This window comes from Elaeis guineensis, chromosome 1, assembly GCF_000442705.2.
Source record: "Elaeis guineensis isolate ETL-2024a chromosome 1, EG11, whole genome shotgun sequence".
NCBI classification, from domain to species: Eukaryota; Viridiplantae; Streptophyta; class Magnoliopsida; order Arecales; family Arecaceae; genus Elaeis; species Elaeis guineensis.
In genome coordinates, this window is record NC_025993.2 from 172,860,184 (window position 1) to 172,882,110 (window position 21,927).

Here is a 21,927-nt window from a genome sequence, read left to right on the forward strand (position 1 = left end):
CTTAAATTGGAAGAGGGAATCGAACGCGGCTGTTGTTTGGCAAAGCTGTCGCGTGTGTCTACCAGGCCATCCCCCCGCAGGGTCCTCGACAACGGCTCGCTCGGTTCGCGCACCTCCAATCCCAGTCGTCCATCGCGGTAGTCCCTTCAAATCTCGTCCCAATCACCCCTTTTGTATACACGGTTCTCTTCCCCCTCTCACCCTGTTTTTTTTTTTTTTTTTTGACGGGAACTCCTCTTGGTCGCTTCCGCCTTCCATTCCAGTGCGCGGACTCCCCGTCTACAAATGGAGAACCACGGAAAGCGAAAGAGCCTCCCCTCTTCCTCTCGTCGACCCAAGAAATCCCGACCGTCAGGGTCTCCATCGGATCGTGGATTTCTCCGCTCCCAATCCGATTCTTGGTTACGATCCATGGTTGCTGACTCTTCCAACGGAGGCCAGTCCCAGTTTCCGTTTGGAATGCGGGTTCTGATCGTGGACGATGATGTCATATCTCTCAGGGCGGTGGAGTTTCTCCTCTTGAGATGCGGCTATCTAGGTATGTTGCTTCTTGGGGACTTCTGCTGAGCTGATGCTTCTTTTGGTTTTGATATCTTGGTTGCTTCGTTCGGTTCGTGGTTTCTGCTTCTTGATGTTTCGGTTCGATTTCTTTTGTTGATGTTGAAGGGTTTTGTGGTCTGGGAAGTGGCTTTTTTTTTTTTTTTTAATTGTTTGTATAGGTTTTGTAATCTTCTGTCCTAGCTCTTGTCTGAAGTTCTTGCTTTCTACTCGATTTGTTTGTTGATGAATTCTTTGTCAATCTTCTTAGATTATGCTAGATTATTGTCAGAAGAATTGTTGCTTCTGGTGATGTGAAAGATATATAGAAAGAAAGATGATAAGTTTCAGTCGGTTGGAATCATTATTTTTCTCTTTGGCAATTAAAAGTGTTCGTTGTAAAATGAGGAAACAACTCATAAAAGCTGTCTCAGTTTGTAACGGAAGGACACGCTGGTAAAATTGGTTGGATATCATTAAACTGCATTGGAAATATCGTGATTTGTGAACCACCTTGATGGAAGATAAGTGATGATTAACTTTTTTATGTAATAATGAATGTATAATTGTGTTGCTTTATTTGCATGACTGGATAACAGAAATGAAGCAATAAGCAAAAATTTGATATGGCAAAATGCAGTTAGGACCGATCATTCCATTAATGATGCAAAAATAACATAAACCCTTTAAACACCTCGAGGCTTCTAGTTTGAGCTTGAATTAGTCACGAACAAGAACATGATTATGCATTTAGATTTTTTGCAAAAATAGAAACCGGGTTATTTTGTTTACTTTAAGAATTAGAAGGATAGCAACTTTCTGTTTGTGAAATCATATTTTTTTTCTTGGTGGTAATATGAAACATCCATCATAGAATGTTAGAACAACTAAGAGATTATCTAAGTTTGCAATATAAGGAACGTTAATAAAATTGGACCGAAAACATTGTGATTTTTACATTGAGAACCTCTTGTTTGGAACATAGTTTATAGTCATATTAAATATAATTATGTTAACCTATTTACATAAATTGCTTCTAGTGAATGAGGAAAACTAGCAACAATGTGATGTAGCAGTTCAAGACAACTGATACAATAGGTTTAAGGTTTCATGGAAGGTTATGTACCTGCCGCATAAGGCAACTGGATATATCCGTCTTGAATGCCTCATCAATGTGGTTCCATCACTAGTGAGATAAGAGTGCAAGCCTTTAACCATCTTGAAGCTTCTAGTCGTAGTTTTAATTTTGCATGAACAAAGACATCATTATGGAGTTCTTTACTTGGGTTTAGTTTATTTAGCTTGATGAATATCTGAATGATGGATAAACATATAGCAGTAGCAAAGATGTGAAATTGACTCGGTGGTCCTTGGTTTTTACCTCTTTAAAGGTCTAGGTGGAATGCCTATATGCCTAAGCATGCAACTAAGTTAAAAAAAAAAGTATAAATTAAGAAAATTATATTTTTGATAATTCATATATAGTTCATAAAAAGCAAGAAAAGAAAATTATATTTGTAGACAATAAGGTTATAAATTATTTAAATTATGTGACAATGAAATCTTGATTTAGTTACTTTAGTTTTGCTTATAATTTTTCTATTAAGTGGTTTAAAGTATATAAAGCTTCTTAGAAACATCAAACATTGAAGCAGTAAGGGAATGTGTTATAAATGGACCCAAATTCTTTTTCTCCTGAAGTCAATACTTTATTCTTAAAGAGAGAATCAGTTAAAAGAATTTATTACCTTCAACAAAACAATGAACAAGGTGCCTGCCTGAGACTAAGGTGGCCTATAAGCAGCTTGGTGCTGCCGAGGTGTCAATACGAGCACTTGGGTGGCTTCGCCAACTGAACGCCCCGAAAGTTCTAGGTCCGTAGGTTGTTGGATAGCCCAAGGGTCTCGATGGGACTACCCAGGCATGAAAGTTGCCACTGTCATAATCTTGATTGTAGTCACGAAAGTTGCCATTGTCACAACCTTGAATTATTGTCCAACTTCACAATGGAAGGATCCATTATCAAAATTGATTTGATATTATTAAATTAGATTAAAAGTAATATTTTAAATCTCATAATTGATTTGATATTATTAAATTAGATTAGAAGCAATGTTTTAAATCTCATGGGACGAGATGTCGGGGTTTCTTCATGGAATGGAATGCACCACTATCTTGCCCTGTCCCAGCAGTGATCCCAATCATGCATCTTGATAGATATCCTTTATCTCCCTCCCCTTCTTCTTTTCTTTTTTCTTTCTTTTTCTATTTTCTTTCCTTTCTTTTTCTTCTACCTTCCGTTCTTTCTTTTTCTTTTTCCTTTTCCTTCTTCTTTCTCTTTTCTTTTTTCCTTTCTTTCTTTTTCTTCTCCCTTTCTTTCTTTCTTTTCTCTTTTTTTTCTTTTTTCCTTTCACTTTTCCTTTTCTTCATCCTTCCTTTCACTTTTTCTTTTCTTCATCTTTCCTTCCTTTCTTTATTTTCTCTTTCTTCTTTCTTTACATGGATGGGTTTCGGAGTCTCACCCCCATCCCGATTCTTTTTTTTGCTCATAGGAACGAGACGGGATAGCTAGAATGCCTTCCATCCTATTGGGACTTAAAACCTTGATCAAAAGTACTGAGTTGTAACTTGTGGAGCCCTTATAAGGAAGATAGTTTAGAATTGTAGTTTCATATTTATTTAGACTAACAGCAAAGTTTGAATTACAAATGCAACATAATTGTCACCACAAGTTTAAGATTCTGCAGAAGGTTTAGTTCTTGCTTGATAAGGCAAGTGGATATTTTTTGTATTATTTTTCCCCTTATTTGGATGAAAGGGAAGGGAAAACCCATTCGAATCTATTTCAAAGACGAGCAAACACAAGGTTAACATGAAAAGGAAAATAAGGAAGTGCTAGGAGGAGACAAAGAGAGAGGATACACTCTTTTGACTCTCTGAACAGAAGCTTGCAATCTTCAAGACTTAGCTTTTTATTAGTGAAGGTCCATATGAACCGATTGGTTTGGAGCATCTTGAACCAAACTAGTTGGTTACCAACACGGTTCAGCCAATTAAAATGAGATTTATGAAAGCCCTCGATGGCCCTTTTTGAAACCCTCAGTCCCTTTTAGGATTTGTAATGCTGAAGCTCTTGATCGCCCTTGATGATGATGATGTACAACAACAACATCCCAGCCAAGTGAGTCTCTGTCTCCCTCTTTCTTGGTCCTCGTCACTGGACCTGTGGCTCTCAAAGCTCCCTATTGATGGTCTGAAGCTCTCAAGCTCCCACTTCCCCTCTCTCCTCTCCTGCCTCCCCCTCTCTATCCCTCCATCTCCTTCCTCTTCCCCTCTCTACCTCCCCTGGTTTTGGTATGCCGTGGTTTAGTATGTTACCTATCAATACCATACTGTACCAGATGCTCACTAATATGACTCGCGGTATTGATTCGGTGAACCCTGGTCCATCCGTTGTCTAAATTACTCTAATTTAGGAAAGGAGTTATGGGAGAAAGTAGATCTTGTCTGAGGGTACATTTTTTGTGGGGAAAGAATGCTTTATTCCTTTCATTCAAAATCGAGCAGCATATCACAACAACCATCCTATCTCACAATTTCTCATCCCTTTGGCTACTTTTCTATTAAAAAAAGACTTCTAAGGTGATCTTTATTTTTGAAACAACCTTTAATGGAAAGCCAATTCACCTTAAAGAAGGACAATCTGAAAGGTGGCTAACAATTTTTTTAGGGCGTTGGAAGTATTGAGAACTACAAACAAAAGATAACCTTCTTTCTAAGGATGTGCTTGATGCGAGCTTTATTCTTTAAAGCCAACTGCATAAAGATCTTTACTTTCTTAAGAGATTTCATACTCCAAAGCACCAAAGAGAAAGGACAAATGATAGAGGTTTATGAATCTATAGGACTTTGCTAGAAAGATTCTTGATGCATGATGCATCCTTAAGCCACTTGGTTATCATTCTATAAGAAGGGAGATAGAGTGCTTAGGTTCTCTACGAGGGACAAGAGCTTTGAGTTTTTTATTCACATTGAGGACCCCAAAGTCCGATGCTCCACTCCCTTCTCTAAGAAGACCTCAAAGTTGCCATGCTTGCGTTCTTATCCATTGTAATAGAAGCAAGTTAGCAAATCCATCAATAGTCTAAGGATAGCATAAATGCTCGAACCATCTTAAAGAATCTAAATTTAGCTTTATTTTTTCATGAATACATGATTGTGCAATAATGTAAAAAAAGGTATTCTGGTGCATGAGGCTCCCACTACTGTGGGGTCCGGGAAGGGTCAGCAGTACGCAACCATATCCCCGCATGCAAAGAGGCCTTTTTTGTGGTTCGAACCCATGACACCCAAGTCACCAGGAGGCAACCTTACTATTGCCCAAGGCCCACCCTCTATAATTGTGCATTGGTGTGCTGATGTTTAGTGGGGAAATTATTACTTTTGTTGCTATCAAGAGGAAATATGCTCTCGTGGTTAATGCGATATTTTTCTTCTTAGGTGGTCACCACAATAGCTCAGATCAATCTGATAATTCCATAATGCCTTTTAATTCCTTATCTTATTATTAAGGTCTTGCTGGAGGCCATCGCTCGTCATGGCATGTTAGCTCTCAATACCAAAACAATGAGTGCATCCAAATAGTCACTCATCATCAAAACTAGAAAAGTTTCCTATTATACTTGAACCGACAATAACAAGTAATAACAATAGTCAGAGGTAAAACAACCTAATTTTACACCATGCTAGGAAGGCAATTTATGATTAAATTTTCATTTGAATTAAAGATAGGCATAAACTAACACTTTTTGCCATTGAAGTGTTATATGTAAGCCACCTAAAAAGTATCATTTAAGGCACAAATAACATTTAAGGCATGCCACAAACTACATATCAATGCAATTAAAGGATGTAACTTGGTTTGTCATTCTACTAGTTTTGCCCTACTCCCTCATTTAAAGGTTTTGGAGTATACCAAATTTCATTTTTGTCCCTGTGAAAAAGGTTAAGTGGGGAATATGATAAGGAAGTGGGACATGCTTATCAAAGGAAAGAGAGTTAAAAATAAGATTTATAGTGCCAGTACTAGTATAATATAGACCAGAGCAAGATCCGCTATCTGGATACTAGGTACTATATTGGTGTCCTATCGGTTCGGTACAGTAAAGTCAGTATGGTACGGTATGCATTCTATGCTGAAATAGCTTTCAAATCATTTTTCTCAATTTTTATCTAAATATATCTTGGTTCAGGTTGGTACGCTTTAGTACGGATCAGTACGCACCTTAATATAAGGTGGTACACCTCGATACGGGGTGGTACTGGGCTTCGTACTGACTCGAAATGGGGCTTCGTACCGATTTTCTTCTAGTACGGTATGGTATATCCCCGAATTAGATGGTACTACGACAAATCATAGACTGGAGTAGTAGAGTATTATACCTACGCACAAGATGCCTGTCAATGCCGGTGTAGTAAAATTGAGATGTTGTACCATATGTTGGCATGGTATGCAATGGACATTTTGGTACTAGTACATTATTGGTACACTGTGGTATAACTGCTACTCACTAGTACTTTGATCCATGGCCAGAAGAACCATACTTTCTAATTCAAAACATGGAATGTTTGTGAATTGTGAAGAAAAGGGAGGTTGTTTGCTTTGGCTCTGGCTTTCTTGTAACCGTTGTCTAGATCGGACTCTGTTCTCTTGCATTTTAACATCTTATGACCATAGGCTCTCATGGAGGATCTTATTGTTGTGGTTCTCTCTAGAACATTTATTGGAAAAGCTTGGAGGCAAGAAGTGCATGAGATGAAGGGAGGGCTTAGAAATGAGGCTGTGTGAAGAAAAATGCCATATCAAAGAGGGAAGAGTTCTTGTTTTTTTCCTTTTCTGCTGGTGATTTTCTTCAGTGATATGTTCTTTCTTGTAATCTTTGCTGAGGTGTAAGGTGATTCTTCTTTAATGGTGTTGGTTGATTTACTCCAAGGAATTGTAGATTGTACAATGTTTTGAAGTGAAGTTTTTTTTTTTTAATTATTATTATGGATCTTTTTGTGTCTCAAGATTGTGGTTGCATTCCAAAACAAAACACAATATTTTAATATTTTCTCTATAGTGTTTCTCATTGTTCTTTTTTTTCTTGCTATATTTTGCCCTATCTTTTGCATTAATAGTTGCTTTTAGAGTTATTTTCATAACAAAAAGTCAGAAAAACTAAGACCATTGAGCTTGCCAAAGATATTCAGTGCTCAACTAAGATTCATGAAATGACTCCTCCATGGGACCCTTCTATAACTATTCATAGTGAATTTACCTATTCACCTTAAGATATGGTTGTTTATGAAGCATCTAAAGGGCAAGCCATGGCCACAAACATAATAATTGCTTGGAATAGGCACTGGGGTCAAGTTTGCCATCGCGGTATTGGACCCCGTACCAGTAAAATCCTAGTATAGTTTCAATACACGGTTCAGTACGGTACGATAGCGTCAATAGGGAATGATACATTGTATCAGTATGGTACGGTACACCCCCATACTGAGTGGTATGGGGCAGTACAGCAAACCATGACCATGATAACATGCAAGCAGACATCATATGTTGAATGAAGTGCTTTTATAAGTCAAGCTTGCCCCCTAATATGTCCACCACATGCTCCAACATGTGTTTCATAAGTGATTTGCAAAACCTTGTCATTTCGTCCATTGTTGGATTTTCTAAAAGGAGCAATAAAGTACAAATTTTATCATTTCATGGTTGTAGAATTCGTTATGAAGACATTATACTCCCATGATGTACTGCAATCTGCACTTGCTGTTTAGACTACATGACTGCACTCGCCTCCGTAGGATAGTGCAAGTTGAAGAACATGCTGCAAAGCCCGTTTGATCTTGTCTACAATATAATGCAAGGGCAAAGCCATGTCCTAAGAGGCCTCCACTTGGAACATCATAGAATTTAAGGACTCACAACCGTGTTAAAGGTGGTATAGTTATTGGAGTGATCTTAGTTAAGAAAGGTAAGACAATGCCTTGAATCAATAGCAGGAGGGCAATTATGTCATGGTACTTCAAAAATTCCTTCCTGAGCATTTTGGATAATTTACGATGTCACATAAATGCATTTTTTTTGTATGGGTCTCCGCAAAATTTAATGCTTTTTTTTTATTTAACCAGATAATATGTTTTTTTTACAGTTTAAGTATGGCATATCTGTTATAGCCTTCAAACATTAGCCCATGCATGGAAACAGAGGGAAAACTAGAGAGGACCAAAGTAGGCTCATCAAACCAGCAAGCAGTTTGTGATTAGCTCACATTTAGCTTGAACTGTAGCTTAATAAGGGCTTCCTTGATTACTAAGGAAGCCAAGATTGAGATTTGCTCAGCTTGGTCATGTTTAACTCAATGAAACAATCCCTTTTCTTTATATTTATGTATATATTATAATACATATGTATTATAACATTTAATCTACCATTTATTAATCAAGTATATCTTTATATCTATTGATCAAATGTTAACATATTTCATGCAAAGAAAATTGTATCTCAGTTGTTGCATCTTTATCTAAGAGTCGCAACTTTTACTTGTCAATAAACATATAAGCCATTAAATTGAGATCTAGCATATATTAGCTAAGAGTATATAGATGGAAGTGTTGGAGGATATCAAATTCTTACAAATCCCTAGAATGAACCAACCATGGATAGCCTGATTTTTACTCAAAAGTGGTTGAGCCAAACTGAAGCCCAATTCACTTATAGTATGAGCTGAGCTTTAGCACAATGTGACTCATGAGAGCTTGGCTCATTTACACTCCTAGAACAAGGGAACAAAAGATTTTACATTATCCAAAGATGAAAAATAGAGAAGATAATGGCCATGGAGCAGGATTGGGAGTATGGTTCAAGATCTTATCTAACACCACTATCTGGTGGATCTAGCTACTAATATTAAAACATGCTATTATTGAACCACAATTTTTTTTAAAATATGTATTTTGCATTACGATCTGTAGATGTTTCTGCTTGGTGAATATCGATGCAGTAGTCTCTATAGTCAAACAACATTCATATCCTCAATTTCTTTCCTATAATATTTCTTGTTAATTGAAATATTTCTTTCCCAAAAAGAAGCTAAAGCTTACACCGATGCTTTACCCCATCCAAGAGTTAGAAAGTCTTGCTCCACAATCTTGGTTTTTATTTTTTTTAAGGAAACACTTTTTAATGTTTTGTTAAAGTACTAATTTATTATTAAGCATTACCATCTATGTTGTAAGATCAAAAAAAGAGAATCCTCATTGAATTAATTTATTCCTGGTTCTTGTTGCTGTATATGTTATTATTAAACAAATCCTGCTTCGATTGGTTAAACTAGAAAGTACGTAGTTAAAAGCATGGATTCAAAAACTGTTGGAACAGGATGACACCATCAATATGGTATCATTTTGATGCGAAACTAACACCGGCATGGTTGCTAGGATGTCTGAACCATTTGCATGGTCCATAGCGATGCTAACTGATGGTACCATCAATTCCAATCATATTGGTGTGTAATGACAGTTTCTTATTCCTCTTTATATTTTCAAGTTTGGTACATGGGTACTGGTACCTTATTAATGCCATTTGATTTTGATGAAAAAAAGGCTATGGGGTTTGGTATTGGTATTTAAAACCTTGGTTAAAAGCAGGGTTAGGGTTGGAACTAGGCCAGGCTAGGTTGAGTTTTCCTATTTCTTGATGGTGCCATAGAGGTGTGTAGTAATAGTATCATACCAACTATATCGGTGTGTACCAACATTTTGTCATTCTTTTTTATGCTTTCAATTTTGGTACGTACTATCAGTCTTGGTACCTTGATGATGTTATGCCATTTTAATGGGAAAATGACATGAGGTTTGGTACTGGTATTTAAAACCTTAGTTAAAAGTAGAGCAGGAACTAGGTTGGGCTAGGTCAGGTTTTCCTGCTACCTAGACTTGAACCAAAAAAAATTTGGACTTTTCATCAGGCCTATGCTCAAATTTTTTGTTTAAAATTCGGCCAAACCCAACCAATGCTTGAACCTAAGTCTAGCTTGAAGCTCAATCATGCTTGACCCAGGTGAGGGGAAGGAAGAAAGAACTTAGATGTGGCCGCATGGAGTTCCAGGCCCTAGCCCGACCAAGGTTTTATTTAGAGCGGGCATAAAGCCTAAATTATGTAGTTGAGATACCTCTCATTGACCATGTGCAAAAGCTTGGAAGAAAATTATGTAATTAAGATACCTCTCATTGGCATATAGGTCTTCTAAGAACTAGAATCATCTCGTTTCTAAAATATTCTGAACACTTATCTTGCTTCGAGAAATATTGACATCGAGCTCTCTGAAATTGGTGAGTGAAATGACTCTTGGCTTATAATTTTTGCTTCAGAGGTTGTGGTTTCCTAAATTACATCTTCCATCTATGGCTCTCTCTTAGTCTTGGGAAATTTGGGAGAATTGCTCCACAGTTTCATGAGCTTACATTATAACTCATAGAGTAGGTCTACTCAAATAATTAGGTAGCTAGCACTAATTCTTAGAGGAAAGGTTTGTCATACCAATTGGTACCATACCATGTCGGGTGTACTATATGATGCTCAGATGCGTCTTTGTCTTATACCATACTGTATATTGACACTGTAATAGGATGGTACCTGTTTGGGGTTTTGGTACCAAGACAACGAACCTTGCTTAGAGGTATATTGTCATATTGATAATTTGTTAAAATTGATCAGTATTCTCTTCTTTGTGTTTAGCTAAATAGATGCCATATTAATGATAAAAGACTTTGATTTTGATCATGATGAAAGACACTGATGCTTAGCAGTTTTTAGCTAGATCTGAGATAAGAGATTTGCTTTTAGCTTTTATAAACTAGATCTGAAGGCTGTCATTGTTCCTAGTTAGTTTTTTTTCCCTTTTTGATTGACCTTAGAATCGTGGGTTCTTTTTTTCCCTTTCTTTATTTAATGATGTACATAATAGTTTGTGAGTGGTGGATATGCTTTAAGATAAAATTTTATGGCAGAAAAAGAAGGTTCCTTTAATATGCATAACTTGATGAACATATGCCAGTTTTTTGCATGTAAATACTTGTTTTGAAGCTGATTTTGAGCCTCTACTTTATCCTTATGTTCTGGCTGGTTTTACCAGCATGATGCTAAAAAATGTTATTAAATCTGATATTAAAATACTGGATCATAGCAAGTCATAGTGATATATTTTTTGAACAAGTCCTACTTGGATTACCTATGCTAGTTTTAAGAGTTAGATGCTTTATATTGAACCCATGAATTTATTAATTTTTTATAAACATTAACAGTTCCTATATTTTCTCATTTTCACCAAGAAGTAAAGATTTGTTAGATGCTGACTTTTGCTCCTTTGGTCATGAATTTGACCTCTCTAGCATTCTTAAAATTTGAACGACACATAATGTAGATTAAGAATGCAGATTAACAAGGACTTCATCATATCACCTAAAAGAATTTCTTATATGAAAAATACTTACTCCTCTTATTTGAAAAATGCTTACTCTTAACATGTTTCAGTTTGCTAATTATGTGTGGTATGCAGTTACTGCAACCCTGGATGCGGTTACAGCTCTAAAGCTATTAAGAGAGAACAGAGACAATTATGATCTTGTGATTAGTGATGTTCGGATGCCTGAGATGGATGGATTTGAGCTGTTAGAAGCCATTGGACTTGAGATGGATGTACCTGTTATTAGTAAGTAGGCAACTACTATGAGTAAAAATGTTTATTACCTTTGTCACATTTACCTATAATCTCTACATGATTCTTAACCAAAGCAATATTTATTCAGTGTTGTCTGCGGATGGCGAAGTAAATACAGTGATGAAAGGTATTGCGTATGGGGCTGTTGACTATTTGGTGAAACCTGTGAGGCTTGAGGAACTTAGGCTCATCTGGAAGCACGTGGTTAAGAAATCATTACATGGTACAAAGGAGGCTAACAATCCTGGTGACAGGAATAATCATGAAGAGGAATTAGAAGATGATCATGAAGAAGAATTAGATGATAATCATGAAATAGAATTAGAAGATAATCATGATAGGGAATTAGAAGCCGATCATGAAAAAGAATTAGAAGATGATCATACTACAAAGGTTATGAGAAAAGGCAAAGAAAGAGAGAGTTCTAGTGATGGCTCATCAACACAGAAAAAGCCTAGGTTTGTATGGTCACCAGAGATGCACGCTCTATTCCTGAAAGCTGTTCATCATTTAGGCATAGATAGTAAGTAAAACTGAATACAATGTAATATTCACAGAGTTATTTATGATAGAACCTTGAGTATTATTTTATCTTGCAGGAGCAGTGCCTAAAAAAATACAAGATTTAATGAATGTCCCAGGACTTACTCGTGAGACTATTGCAAGTCATTTGCAGGTAAGTTCATATTTTTGGTATTTCCAAGCCTTTGTCAGTAATGTATATAAGATCTTCTATATATCTTTCCACATAATTAAATGCACAAATCTACAACCACAATTTTGAATCTAATGTTGTATGTTTGTGAATTATTTGAGGTTATTTCATTAATATAAATCATTAATCTCATGCGCCATTTTTTTTTTTTTCAAAAGAATGGTGTTTTATAAACAAAAGCAGCTTATTTTTCCTTTTACTTGTAATACAGAAGTATAGACTGGCTATTAAGAAGAATCGTATGGGAATGAATCTACAATATTATGGTGGTGTTGGTCCAAATGGATGTGGTGGAAGCTATCCAAGCTTATTTCTCCTTCCCTTTAATCAACATCTCCTTTCAAATGTCAATACTCCTGGAGGTCTTAATCCAGTTTGTCATTCTCAAAATTCTCATTATAACCTTTCTCAAATTACACCAGCATGGTTACCTCATTTGATGAACAATCAAGATAATGTACACCAACAATTTATGGCAAATCCCCAAGCAGGTCAATTAAAACTGCAACAGTTTGGATATGCATTGAATCCTTATGTGGTAGGAACATCAAATACTGAATCAGGATTCCAGGGCTCAGCCTATCACTATCTCACTGCAAGACCAAATCAAGTTGACGGCCATATGCAGAATTCTTCTCATAATCCTTGTTCAAGCACTGGAAATCCTGGACCAAATTCAGGTCCCCAACCTGGGCATTTGTCAAATCCTTTCATGATGGGGACATCAAATGCCCTGTCAGGATTCAACAGCTTGAGCTGTCAGGGTCTTACTTCAACAGATCAAGTTGATGGCTCTGTGCAGAATTCTTCTTATCATCCTTGTGCAAACAGTGGACATCCTGGACCAAGCTCAGGTTTCCAACCTGGGTTGTTCTTTGACGATACCAACTTTCAGCATGATGTCTTGGAAGACAGCACCTTAGCTGAGTTGAATGCAAGATCTCCAAGTAAGCAACGTAGGAGGAATTCAGCTCTTATTTTTGAATTACAATTTTGCAAAGATCTTTTCAACTGCAACTGATCTGAACTGTCCATTTAATTCTACACATATGTGTCTGTAAAATTGCATGTATATCGAAAACTTGTTATACTTACAGTTATCCTCTGTTTAACTATAAACTCTTGTTGCATACAGTGCAATATGAGCAGAATAAGTTTGTTGACCACACTGGAGCAGATGTGGGAATGCAAGGAAGTGGAGACTCAATGGATTTGCAGAGTTGTCCTGATGGAGAAATATTCAAAGAAATAAGTAATTCAGACTTGACAAAACATCCTTCAGAGCATTCACCATCGGAAACAGCATTTGACATTGACAAGTGTGACTCTATGGATGATCTTGATACATTCTTCAAGCAGGTGCATAAGCTCTAAGGCTTGTTTTATTTTAAGCAGTTTCCATTTTCTAATTTTCTCCATGGACTAATCAACTTTACTGAAAAGTCTATATTTGAGGCATAGTGATTTTTATTGTTGCTTTTATCTTTAAATGAAATCTAATGGTTAGAGCTATTTGATTCAACAGTTCCATTAATATTAATTGAATCTCATGTAATATCAGTATATGCTCCAGGATCTGGTTAAGAATAGTTTTTTAAGTATTTTTTTATTGTAAAATGTGTGTATATATCATTATCCTGTCTAGATCGCCTGCTTATGTTCACAAATTCTGAGTATTTTAATTTTAAACTATCCATAGAAATTCGTGAATTTTTTTGTTTTCTGATATTGTTGGCATGTTAATTTATATTTAATTTTCTATATTCTGGTAAACTCTCACAACAGATTTAGTTTTTCAGAGAATTATTGATTTATCCTAGTAGTTTTTTGTTTACATTATTCTCAAAGCATTTGAATTTTCTTCAATCAACTACACTTCTAGTGTTCTCACTTTAGACTCCTCCATTCATCATTTTTGTGCTTGAAAATATCATAGATGATCACTTCATGACAATGGATCTAGAATAATCGTAATTAAATTTTTGAATGACATCTTGTTCTTAGCTACTATTTGACTATAAATAGTTCAAATATATGTTACATTAATCATCTGCACTTAATTGTCCATAATTATTGCGTGTCCCAAATTTTGGCCACAATACTTGCTTTTTTAGTGAAAAATAAAGGACTTGTTTGTGTCATTTATCTGTTTCTAATACTTAAAATCATCTTAGGCATATAATAACTTGCATATGCTTGCTCCTTAAGGCCAACTTCGTCAGTGATGGGGCTTGTGGTTGCTGTTGGGCTTAAAGTTGAGCCATGCGATGACTTGAATTTGGAAAAATATCAAGACAAGCATGTCTCTAATTACTAAGTATATGATAACTTCATGGTACTACTGAACAATAATTGTAGTGCATGATAGTTGCTTTAATGATTTAAGTAAAAATCCTGTAAGCCCCAGGAACAAGTAGATATATCAAATGCATGCATTACTTTTTCTTTGTTTATTTTTGTTTGGAACCAAATGTTAAGAGAACTCATCTGTTTATTTTCTCTTCACAACTTTTCTTATATAAAAATTTCTTTTTCATCTAGATGATTATTTTTTGTGACATTATTTTGATAACCACATCTATCAACAAAATATTTGCATTTGCTGGACTGATAGATTTGACGGTTCTTACTCTTTCTGCATGTGATCATGCTTAAATCACATTGGTTGAGAACCATATTACTCGTTATTGGAGTATTTGAGGTTGCAAGGGTTCTTGGTCAACAGGTTCAGAAAACCTTAACCCTAAGCTTAATAAACTACCATATATCCCTTCCATATAGAAGAATTGTAGGATATATGAAGGTTGATCTTACTTTGATTGTCGTGATATAATGTCTTTGGAGAGTGTGAACTGTAGATAGCTAGACCAGATTGCTACTCACAGAAGAGATGGACCATCTAATTTGGTTTTACAATAGTAATCAAGTCAAGAGGTCACAAGGCTACTGGATAATAGAAAATCCAATCGCAACAGAATGCAACTACTGCCCATTGAATCTTTAGCACTGGATCAAAGCTTTAACTGCATTGTAATAGAGTTGGTCATCGGCTTTTCATCTTGCTATAGAATCCTCAACTTATTTGTTGGCAAATGAAATTTAGAATGGATAAAGGCCAATTGTCAGTGAAGTACAAGGCATAATATTTGGGGAGAGTCTGTTAATTATGCTTTCACTTTTTCTTGCTGTTCTGAAAGGTTTTGCCTGAGTTTTGTTATAAATTTTGTATCTCAGTATTTTTTACAAGCTTTGCCGCTTTGCATATGTTTCAGTTTCAGCAGTAGCAAGGTTCTCGGGGCAGTTGCTGGACGTTTCTGGTCTCACTTTTCACGTCAGCTTAGAACAAGACATATTTCTGATTGCCTTTGTAAGTAACATTCTAGCTTTTATAACAAAGTCATTCTCTTATATTTTCACCTCGGATTTGGAAAATCTGTTTCCTAGGGCTTGTGATCATCCCTTGCACATATTCACCTTGCAGGTATAGCTCAGAAAGTTTGCCGATTAGTGAATTGATTGGACGTCATGCACATCTAGTGGATGGCAGAGGTCCTCAATATTTCAGTTTCCCATTTTTTATTCTTTTGAGAGAGAGTCACCCCATTGCTTCCAATCTGGTAGCTGCCCCTCTGTTTAATTTTGAAACTCAATCCATTTTAATTTGCTGTTCATTAGGTTCAGATCCCTAAAACTATAATGTAAAATACTGAAACTTGCATTTTTAATTTCTTCTTTATATATGTCTTTAATTTATGGGAATGCTGAAAATCAGGTAAGTTAGACCCATGATCCAACTTATTTGTTAGCAGATAACATACTCATCAAAAGCAGAGAAGTGGCTAACAATTTCATCTCTAGTAAATTGACTAAGTTGATTGTGGATCAAGCTACACCTGGAATGAATTTTTAGACTATTATGTGGCAAATTGCCCGTGAAACTATATATCCATAGGTCAAATACATATGGATCTTACACTATTTCCAGATTTTGATGGATAAACCTTTGGATGCTGCAAGATTAGACCACATGACATTATGCCAGTTCTAAGACAGCATTTGTTGGTGGTGAACTGAAGCCTATCTTGTTTGTTTGAATAGGTCTTATGACCTTTCCTTTTCTCGGTCATCCATTGTAGCGTGAGAGTGGGAGGATAGTCTTGCTATCGACATCTTGCACATAATTCATGGTATGTTGAGAGCCCTTTCGGATGGCCAACCAGTTTATTCATGTGTTATCTTCCAAGCTAGCGGGAGGTTGCAAGGAAAGCGAGAACGGATGACAAGATTTTTAAGAAAGGAAAGTTACCTTTCTATATGCCTTGAAACTCGAGACTAGAAGAATGCAAAGCTGTCCCTCTCTATTTGCAGCTTGCACCACCTCTTGAGATTTCTCATGAATAAACCAAACAGCTGGGATCTCGGCTGGTTGGTACCATCCTGCCAATTATAGGTCTTGAATTTAAACCTGAATGACGGTGAATGCCCATCATATTAAAAAAAAAAAAAAAAAAAAAAGAAAAGAAAAGAAAAGAAAAGAAAAGAAAAGAAAAAAAAGAAGAAAAGAAACTGATGGATAAGATGTTTGGGTCCAAAACAGGGGTAAATATTTGCTACACGTTTGACGTGGTATCACCGTTGCAATGAATATTTACTCGTTTCTTAAGATATGTTTAGATTTATTGTGACTTACCTTGTTGATAAATACACTAAAAGTGAAGCAATAGTTTGTCGCCAGCTGTTATATTCTTCGCATTCCGTTGCCCCTCATCATGGCACCTCTATTTATCCGTTGCTGCGCGCACTCTTTTTCTTCTCGGCCGCTGGGCTTTGGAAGGGCTTTGGAAGCCGCGATCGGAAAGCCATCGGCAATGCCGCAACTAGCGTTTCGCCTGCGATATTCCCCTCTCCAAGAAGCCCTCTTCCCTCGAAATCTCCCGTTCCGAATCCCTTCTTCCCCCCGCTCCTCGTCTCCCCCCACACCTTCTCCCTGTCGCCGCCTCGTGAGAACCTCCTCCGCTCCCAGTCTCCGACGGTTGACGTCGCGGATCGTCAAGCTCACGAGAAGGAGGCAGCTGCATCAGGTTTGGTGTTTTCTTGATGAGAAATCGTTGGTTTCTTGGGTTTTCTTGATTCTTGGTTGCGGGGTGTTGAGTGCCGAGGGTTTTGGTGTAGATCTTTGAGGAAGTGGAGGTCGCGAGGAAGCGTTACAGGAAGCTGAACACCATCGTGATGAATGCGGTCCTGGAAGCGTGCGTTCATTGTGGGGACGTTGATTCGGCTCAACGGATCTTTGAGGAGATGGCCAAGCCGGAAAGCTGCGGTGTTGACAGCGTCTCCTACGGTATCTTGTTGAAGGTAAGTCAAGAATTGCAGGTTTCTTTATTCCTTTTCTAAGTTCTTTGATTACTAGATTGACTTATATGAGAAATTTTATGGTTGTGATAGATTGTTATATTTAGGTTTTATGATTCGGAAGTTGATATTGAACCAAGAAAAAGAAAAAAAACTGAGTTTGAGCGGAGACGAAAAAAATCCCTAACTTCTCAAATAATTTGGAAGTCACTTTGATGAGATTCTTGTAGGCATACGTATTTGTCCTGTTACAAATTGACTCGATTTCATTTTTTTTAAGAAACTTTTTTTGGGTCTTCCATGGGATTATTGGTTTTTGGTATCTGTCATGATTGTTTGTGTTATTTCTGTGATCATGCTTCATTCCTCTGCGGGTGCTCAATTCTTGAAAAAATTATATTCTTATTTCACCTTCCATGACAGGTGGTTATATCATTAAGTAATTAAAGACATATGTTCAGGTCTTTAGTTTCTATTGTTATTTACCATAACAACCCAAGATCTCATCTAAAAAGATTAGCCAGGAGGTATTATTTGGGTTCCTTGGCCTTGTATAACTATCTAAGATCTTGTCAGTGAATGATCAATATGGGATTAAATACACGTGCATACGGGTCCTTACATACTCCTCTCATTTAATCCTTGGCATCCCTGCCAGACTAAGGGTCTAAATTCATGCATCCATTCATAAACATTATGATCAAGAATTCAAGTCCCGACAAGACATTCTACGGGATATCGGGATGGGATATCATCTCATATTTGGGGATAGAACCATCCCACTAGCATCCCGATCGAGATATCTTGGAACATCCTCAGTCCTAAGTTTCAGAATGGGGGACGGGATGGTGGCGTGTCCCGTTCCATAAAAAAATTGAGAAAGTTCCATCCTACGAGATTTAAAATCTTAATCATGATAGGCTTGTGGTCAGTCCTAATGAATCCGTGTTGCAATCAGTATCCCCCAACCTATATAGGTTATGGATGAGTTAGCTCTGATGCCATTTGTAATAATCCAGGATCTTATCCAAAAAGACTAGTCGGAAGATATTATTTGGATTCTTTGGCTCTATATAAGTATCCAAGATCTTCTCAGCGAATAACTGATGTGGGACTAAATACATGTCCGCACTGATCCTCATATTTACTTTATGATTTTTCCTTGAAAGTGTTTCTTTGATAATCCCATTCTTGTAATTGTGCTTGATTTTGAGGTCTCTTGCAAATAGTTTCTGGTTTTCTATATATTTATAGTTTTGTAAAAGCCTTAAACATCCTGCTATGTTGGTGAGCGAAAATTTTGGGTGCGTTGACGATCACAGTTCTAATAATAAGATGGATTTGCAAGGAACAAATTGAAAGAGTTCTAAAGAGATGGATTTCCAATCTGCTGGCCCTTAGGGGAGATGGTAGTTATGTTCAGTGGTACCCTAAAAGCAATCTACAAGTGGTTAATCTAGCAAAAATAGGTTGAAGCTTTATCTACTTATTTGGGATCATGAGTCTTTTTGACTTCTTTATTATATGATTAATTGAACAGATGAATGTGATATGTTCAGCTTATTCTCTTTTTGGCCAAGATTTGATATCCACAAGTAATGATTAAGATCCTTTTGGAATGGACCATTTTTCCTATATTCTGTTCCGTTCTCAATCATGTCCATGTTCATGCCTCCCACAATATGAAATGCATAATTTCTTGTGCATAAATTTATTATATATACTTCAGAGTTCTCTTACGATTCTGTTATTACTGATGATCATTGACATTGGTGGTTGTCATTAGCATGGCTTGGAAGTTTTTCACATTACTGTTATGAAGTGTTTATTGATCTTTGAAGGGTTTGGGGGAGGCACGAAGAGTTGATGAAGCATTTCAAATACTTGAATGTTTAGAGCAAGGCTCTGCTAAGGGGAGCCCAAAATTGTCGCCAAAACTCATTTTTGGTCTGTTGAATGCACTGCTTGAGGCAGGTTGGTTATAGGACATGATCATTGTTTACTACCATGATATTCAGGATCTCTTTGCTAAAAAGAAGTGCTTTTACATTTTAATTTTGTAACAACATGGAGTTCCCCAATGAGGCAATATAACAATTTCATTTTGTGTATATATGTATGTATATAAATGTTGAATTGACAGTGGTGATGAAAGAGGATGGTTAGAGTGCTGTTTTGGCATGCTCGAAGTTGTAAGTTCAGATCTTTCATAGATAGACATTTGAGGACTTAGATCACATTCAACAGTTCAAATTTCCATTTTTCAACAACAAACATTAAATTTGGTGGTTTGTGTAAAGTACTATCTTTACACCCCATGTGATATAAAGACACCGTGTTTATATAGGTTTGTGGGAAGGGAGCTTTTTTTTTTTGGTTTTGGGGCGTGGGGGGTTTAGGGGATAATGAAAACTAATTTTCAATACTCACATGCATTTGTCTGCTATTAAGGATGATAACTATACTAAAACTTTATGATGATGTCATGTGAGAATATTCTCTGTTTGATATGCCAACATGAGAACCAAACTGCAAAGGTGAATCGGATTATAGTTTTGCTTTCTTTGATGTATATAAACACAGATGTAAACTCCAAGATCCGTGCTGTTGGTCTAATGGGTGCTCTCACCCTAAAACACTTTGACTTTCGCATGCAAACAAATTCACTGCACATTACAGCACATTCTTTTATCTAGAATTCATGGGGATCCTTCAAGCAGGTTGATTGAATGGAGGTGCATGCCTACGGTTTTGTTTGATTTGGTTAATTGGTAAAAGCTGGGGAACCATATATAATGAGCCAGAAAACAAATAGTAGGCAGAAGGGAAAAGAGTGCTCTTAAGCAAATTAAGCAAATGGTGCATTGAAATATCAATCATACCGCTAGTCAATGTTTCCATATTTATCTTATGCTTTTAAAGAGATAAATTTAAGTTATATGGTTTGGAGACACACTAAAATCTTTTGACTGGATAGAGTTGTGATTCAGCCTTCAATCCAAGAAGATAATTATGATCTTTTGCGACTTTGGGTGCATGTAGATCCCAATTTGAAGTCAAAAACCTGGTATAAAGTAAATATGTAGCAAATTTGATGTGAGGATATGGCCAAAAAAACTTAAAGAAAGATTTAATAATGTTGACATTAGAAAAATAAGTGCATTTACTAGCAGCATATATTTTTCATATGTATAAACATGGGTGCTTGTTTCCTATCTAGAAGTGAGCACACAGCATTTGCAATACGTGCTTAACAAAAGAACTTAAATATGGAAATAACTTGTTTAGTTATAATAATGCTTTCCGTTTTCATCTTTGAGCATGAACATAAAAATGTTGTCTTTTTGAACATTGCAATTCCATCAGTAACTTAGTCTCTGCTGATATGTTTGCTTCCATGCTGTATAAATGGGTTTCTAATTTGCTTAAGTACAGGAGATATGCGGCGTGCCAATGGTCTTGTTGCACGTTTTCGTCGCGTGCTTCATGAAGATGGTCACTCTGTTTTACTGTACAACTTACTGATGAAGGTTGACTTGTTATGTTGATATTGATGTATTGCCAATATCCTTGAACTTAGATATCCAGAGTGAAAGTAGTATTATGTGCTTTTTGATCTTTTATTTGGATATGCTTTTATACTTCTACTGTGCAATCATATGTATTTGATAATTGATGACACATTCTGATCTCCCTTTCAGGGGTATACAAAAACTGACTTCCCTCTTGGTGCTTTAACCATTCGAGATGAAATGTTGCGCCAAGGGCTGAAGCCTGATAAGCTGACTTACAATACATTGATTTTTGCATGCATAAGACATGGAAGAGCAGATATTGCAATTCAGTTGCTTGCAGAAATGAAGGTCTTAAGAAAGTATAAAAGAGGCCAGTTTAAAGCTGTTCAAATCAGTTTTCCAATGTCCCAAAAATACATACAGTTTACATGAATAACTTGTCAATCCTTATTGCAGGAAGAAGCTGAGAAGGCTAGCTGCTATGGACTCCTTCCAGATACTGTCACTTACACTACTTTACTCAAGGTATGAAAAGCATTAATTTAGTGCAGTTTGCATATTCCTTTGGTTATTTTTTAAATACTGCATGAATAATAGTAACCAAATAACCATATTTATTATCCTTGTTTATTTGGAATCTTTTGCATGTATAACATTCTTTTACACACACAAACATACTGTTTGTTGCGTATAAAGTCTATTGACATACATCTTAAGACAGTCTTATCATCATATAGCTTGTGTTTCAACAACTTTCGGAAGAGAAAAAAAGAAACCCTTGCATGGAGTTTATTAGTTAACCGACTATCCTTCATGTTTGTTTTTCAATAGTGCAGAGTGAAGGATCTCCATGTCTAAACCTTAAACTCTAGATGTCTAAAATCCCTCCCAATAATAAGGATTTAGAGTCTTAGACATTTGCATTACTGGTTGGCCTGCATAATTTTTATTACATTCAAGCATTAGGGTTGAGAATGGCATGTGAAAACATGGTAAAATTATGCAGAATCGTCAAGTGAGCAAACCTTGAGGATTC

At 36.4% G+C, this 21,927-nt stretch overlaps 2 protein-coding genes across 6 annotated transcripts in view; both read left to right on the forward strand.

The window, feature by feature from the left end:
* On the forward strand, positions 1 to 16,874 carry LOC140850792 (uncharacterized). Of its 4 annotated transcripts, none has more exons than XM_073248702.1 (10): positions 1 to 137; positions 264 to 538; positions 11,148 to 11,300; positions 11,398 to 11,832; positions 11,909 to 11,985; positions 12,236 to 12,971; positions 13,160 to 13,383; positions 15,297 to 15,391; positions 15,506 to 15,641; positions 16,749 to 16,874. In XM_073248702.1, exons 2-8 carry the CDS (start codon positions 286 to 288, stop codon positions 15,306 to 15,308), a joined length of 1,890 nt encoding a protein of 629 aa, XP_073104803.1. In that variant the 5' UTR covers positions 1 to 137; positions 264 to 285; the 3' UTR covers positions 15,309 to 15,391; positions 15,506 to 15,641; positions 16,749 to 16,874. The 4 variants fall into 4 exon arrangements, with proteins under 4 accessions (XP_073104803.1, XP_073104805.1, XP_073104807.1 ...); XM_073248704.1 differs by having other exon boundaries at positions 16,760 to 16,874; XM_073248706.1 differs by lacking the exon at positions 15,506 to 15,641 and having other exon boundaries at positions 16,749 to 16,772.
* The window catches only part of LOC105039617 (pentatricopeptide repeat-containing protein At5g10690), a 15,893-nt gene continuing 10,738 nt past the window's right edge, over positions 16,773 to 21,927 (forward strand). The window contains exons 1-6 of one of the 2 annotated variants that reach the window (XM_029262872.2): positions 16,779 to 17,105; positions 17,197 to 17,379; positions 19,218 to 19,350; positions 20,812 to 20,906; positions 21,078 to 21,239; positions 21,348 to 21,416. In XM_029262872.2, coding sequence (XP_029118705.1) covers positions 16,794 to 17,105; positions 17,197 to 17,379; positions 19,218 to 19,350; positions 20,812 to 20,906; positions 21,078 to 21,239; positions 21,348 to 21,416 — 954 coding nt within the window. In that variant the 5' untranslated portion in view covers positions 16,779 to 16,793. Of the gene's footprint in view, positions 17,106 to 17,196; positions 17,380 to 19,217; positions 19,351 to 20,811; positions 20,907 to 21,077; positions 21,240 to 21,347; positions 21,417 to 21,927 lie in introns of both variants that reach the window. The other variant, XM_029262873.2, reaches the window with a different exon arrangement.

Coding starts and splice junctions, on each gene's coding strand:
- LOC140850792 (XM_073248702.1), top strand. CDS start 286: ATGGAGAACCACGGAAAGCGAAAGAGCCTCCCCTCTTCCTCTCGTCGA. Junction 11,301..11,397: donor GATGGATGTACCTGTTATTA/GTAAGTAGGCAA, acceptor ATATTTATTCAG/TGTTGTCTGCGGATGGCGAA. Junction 11,986..12,235: donor CTATTGCAAGTCATTTGCAG/GTAAGTTCATAT, acceptor CTTGTAATACAG/AAGTATAGACTGGCTATTAA.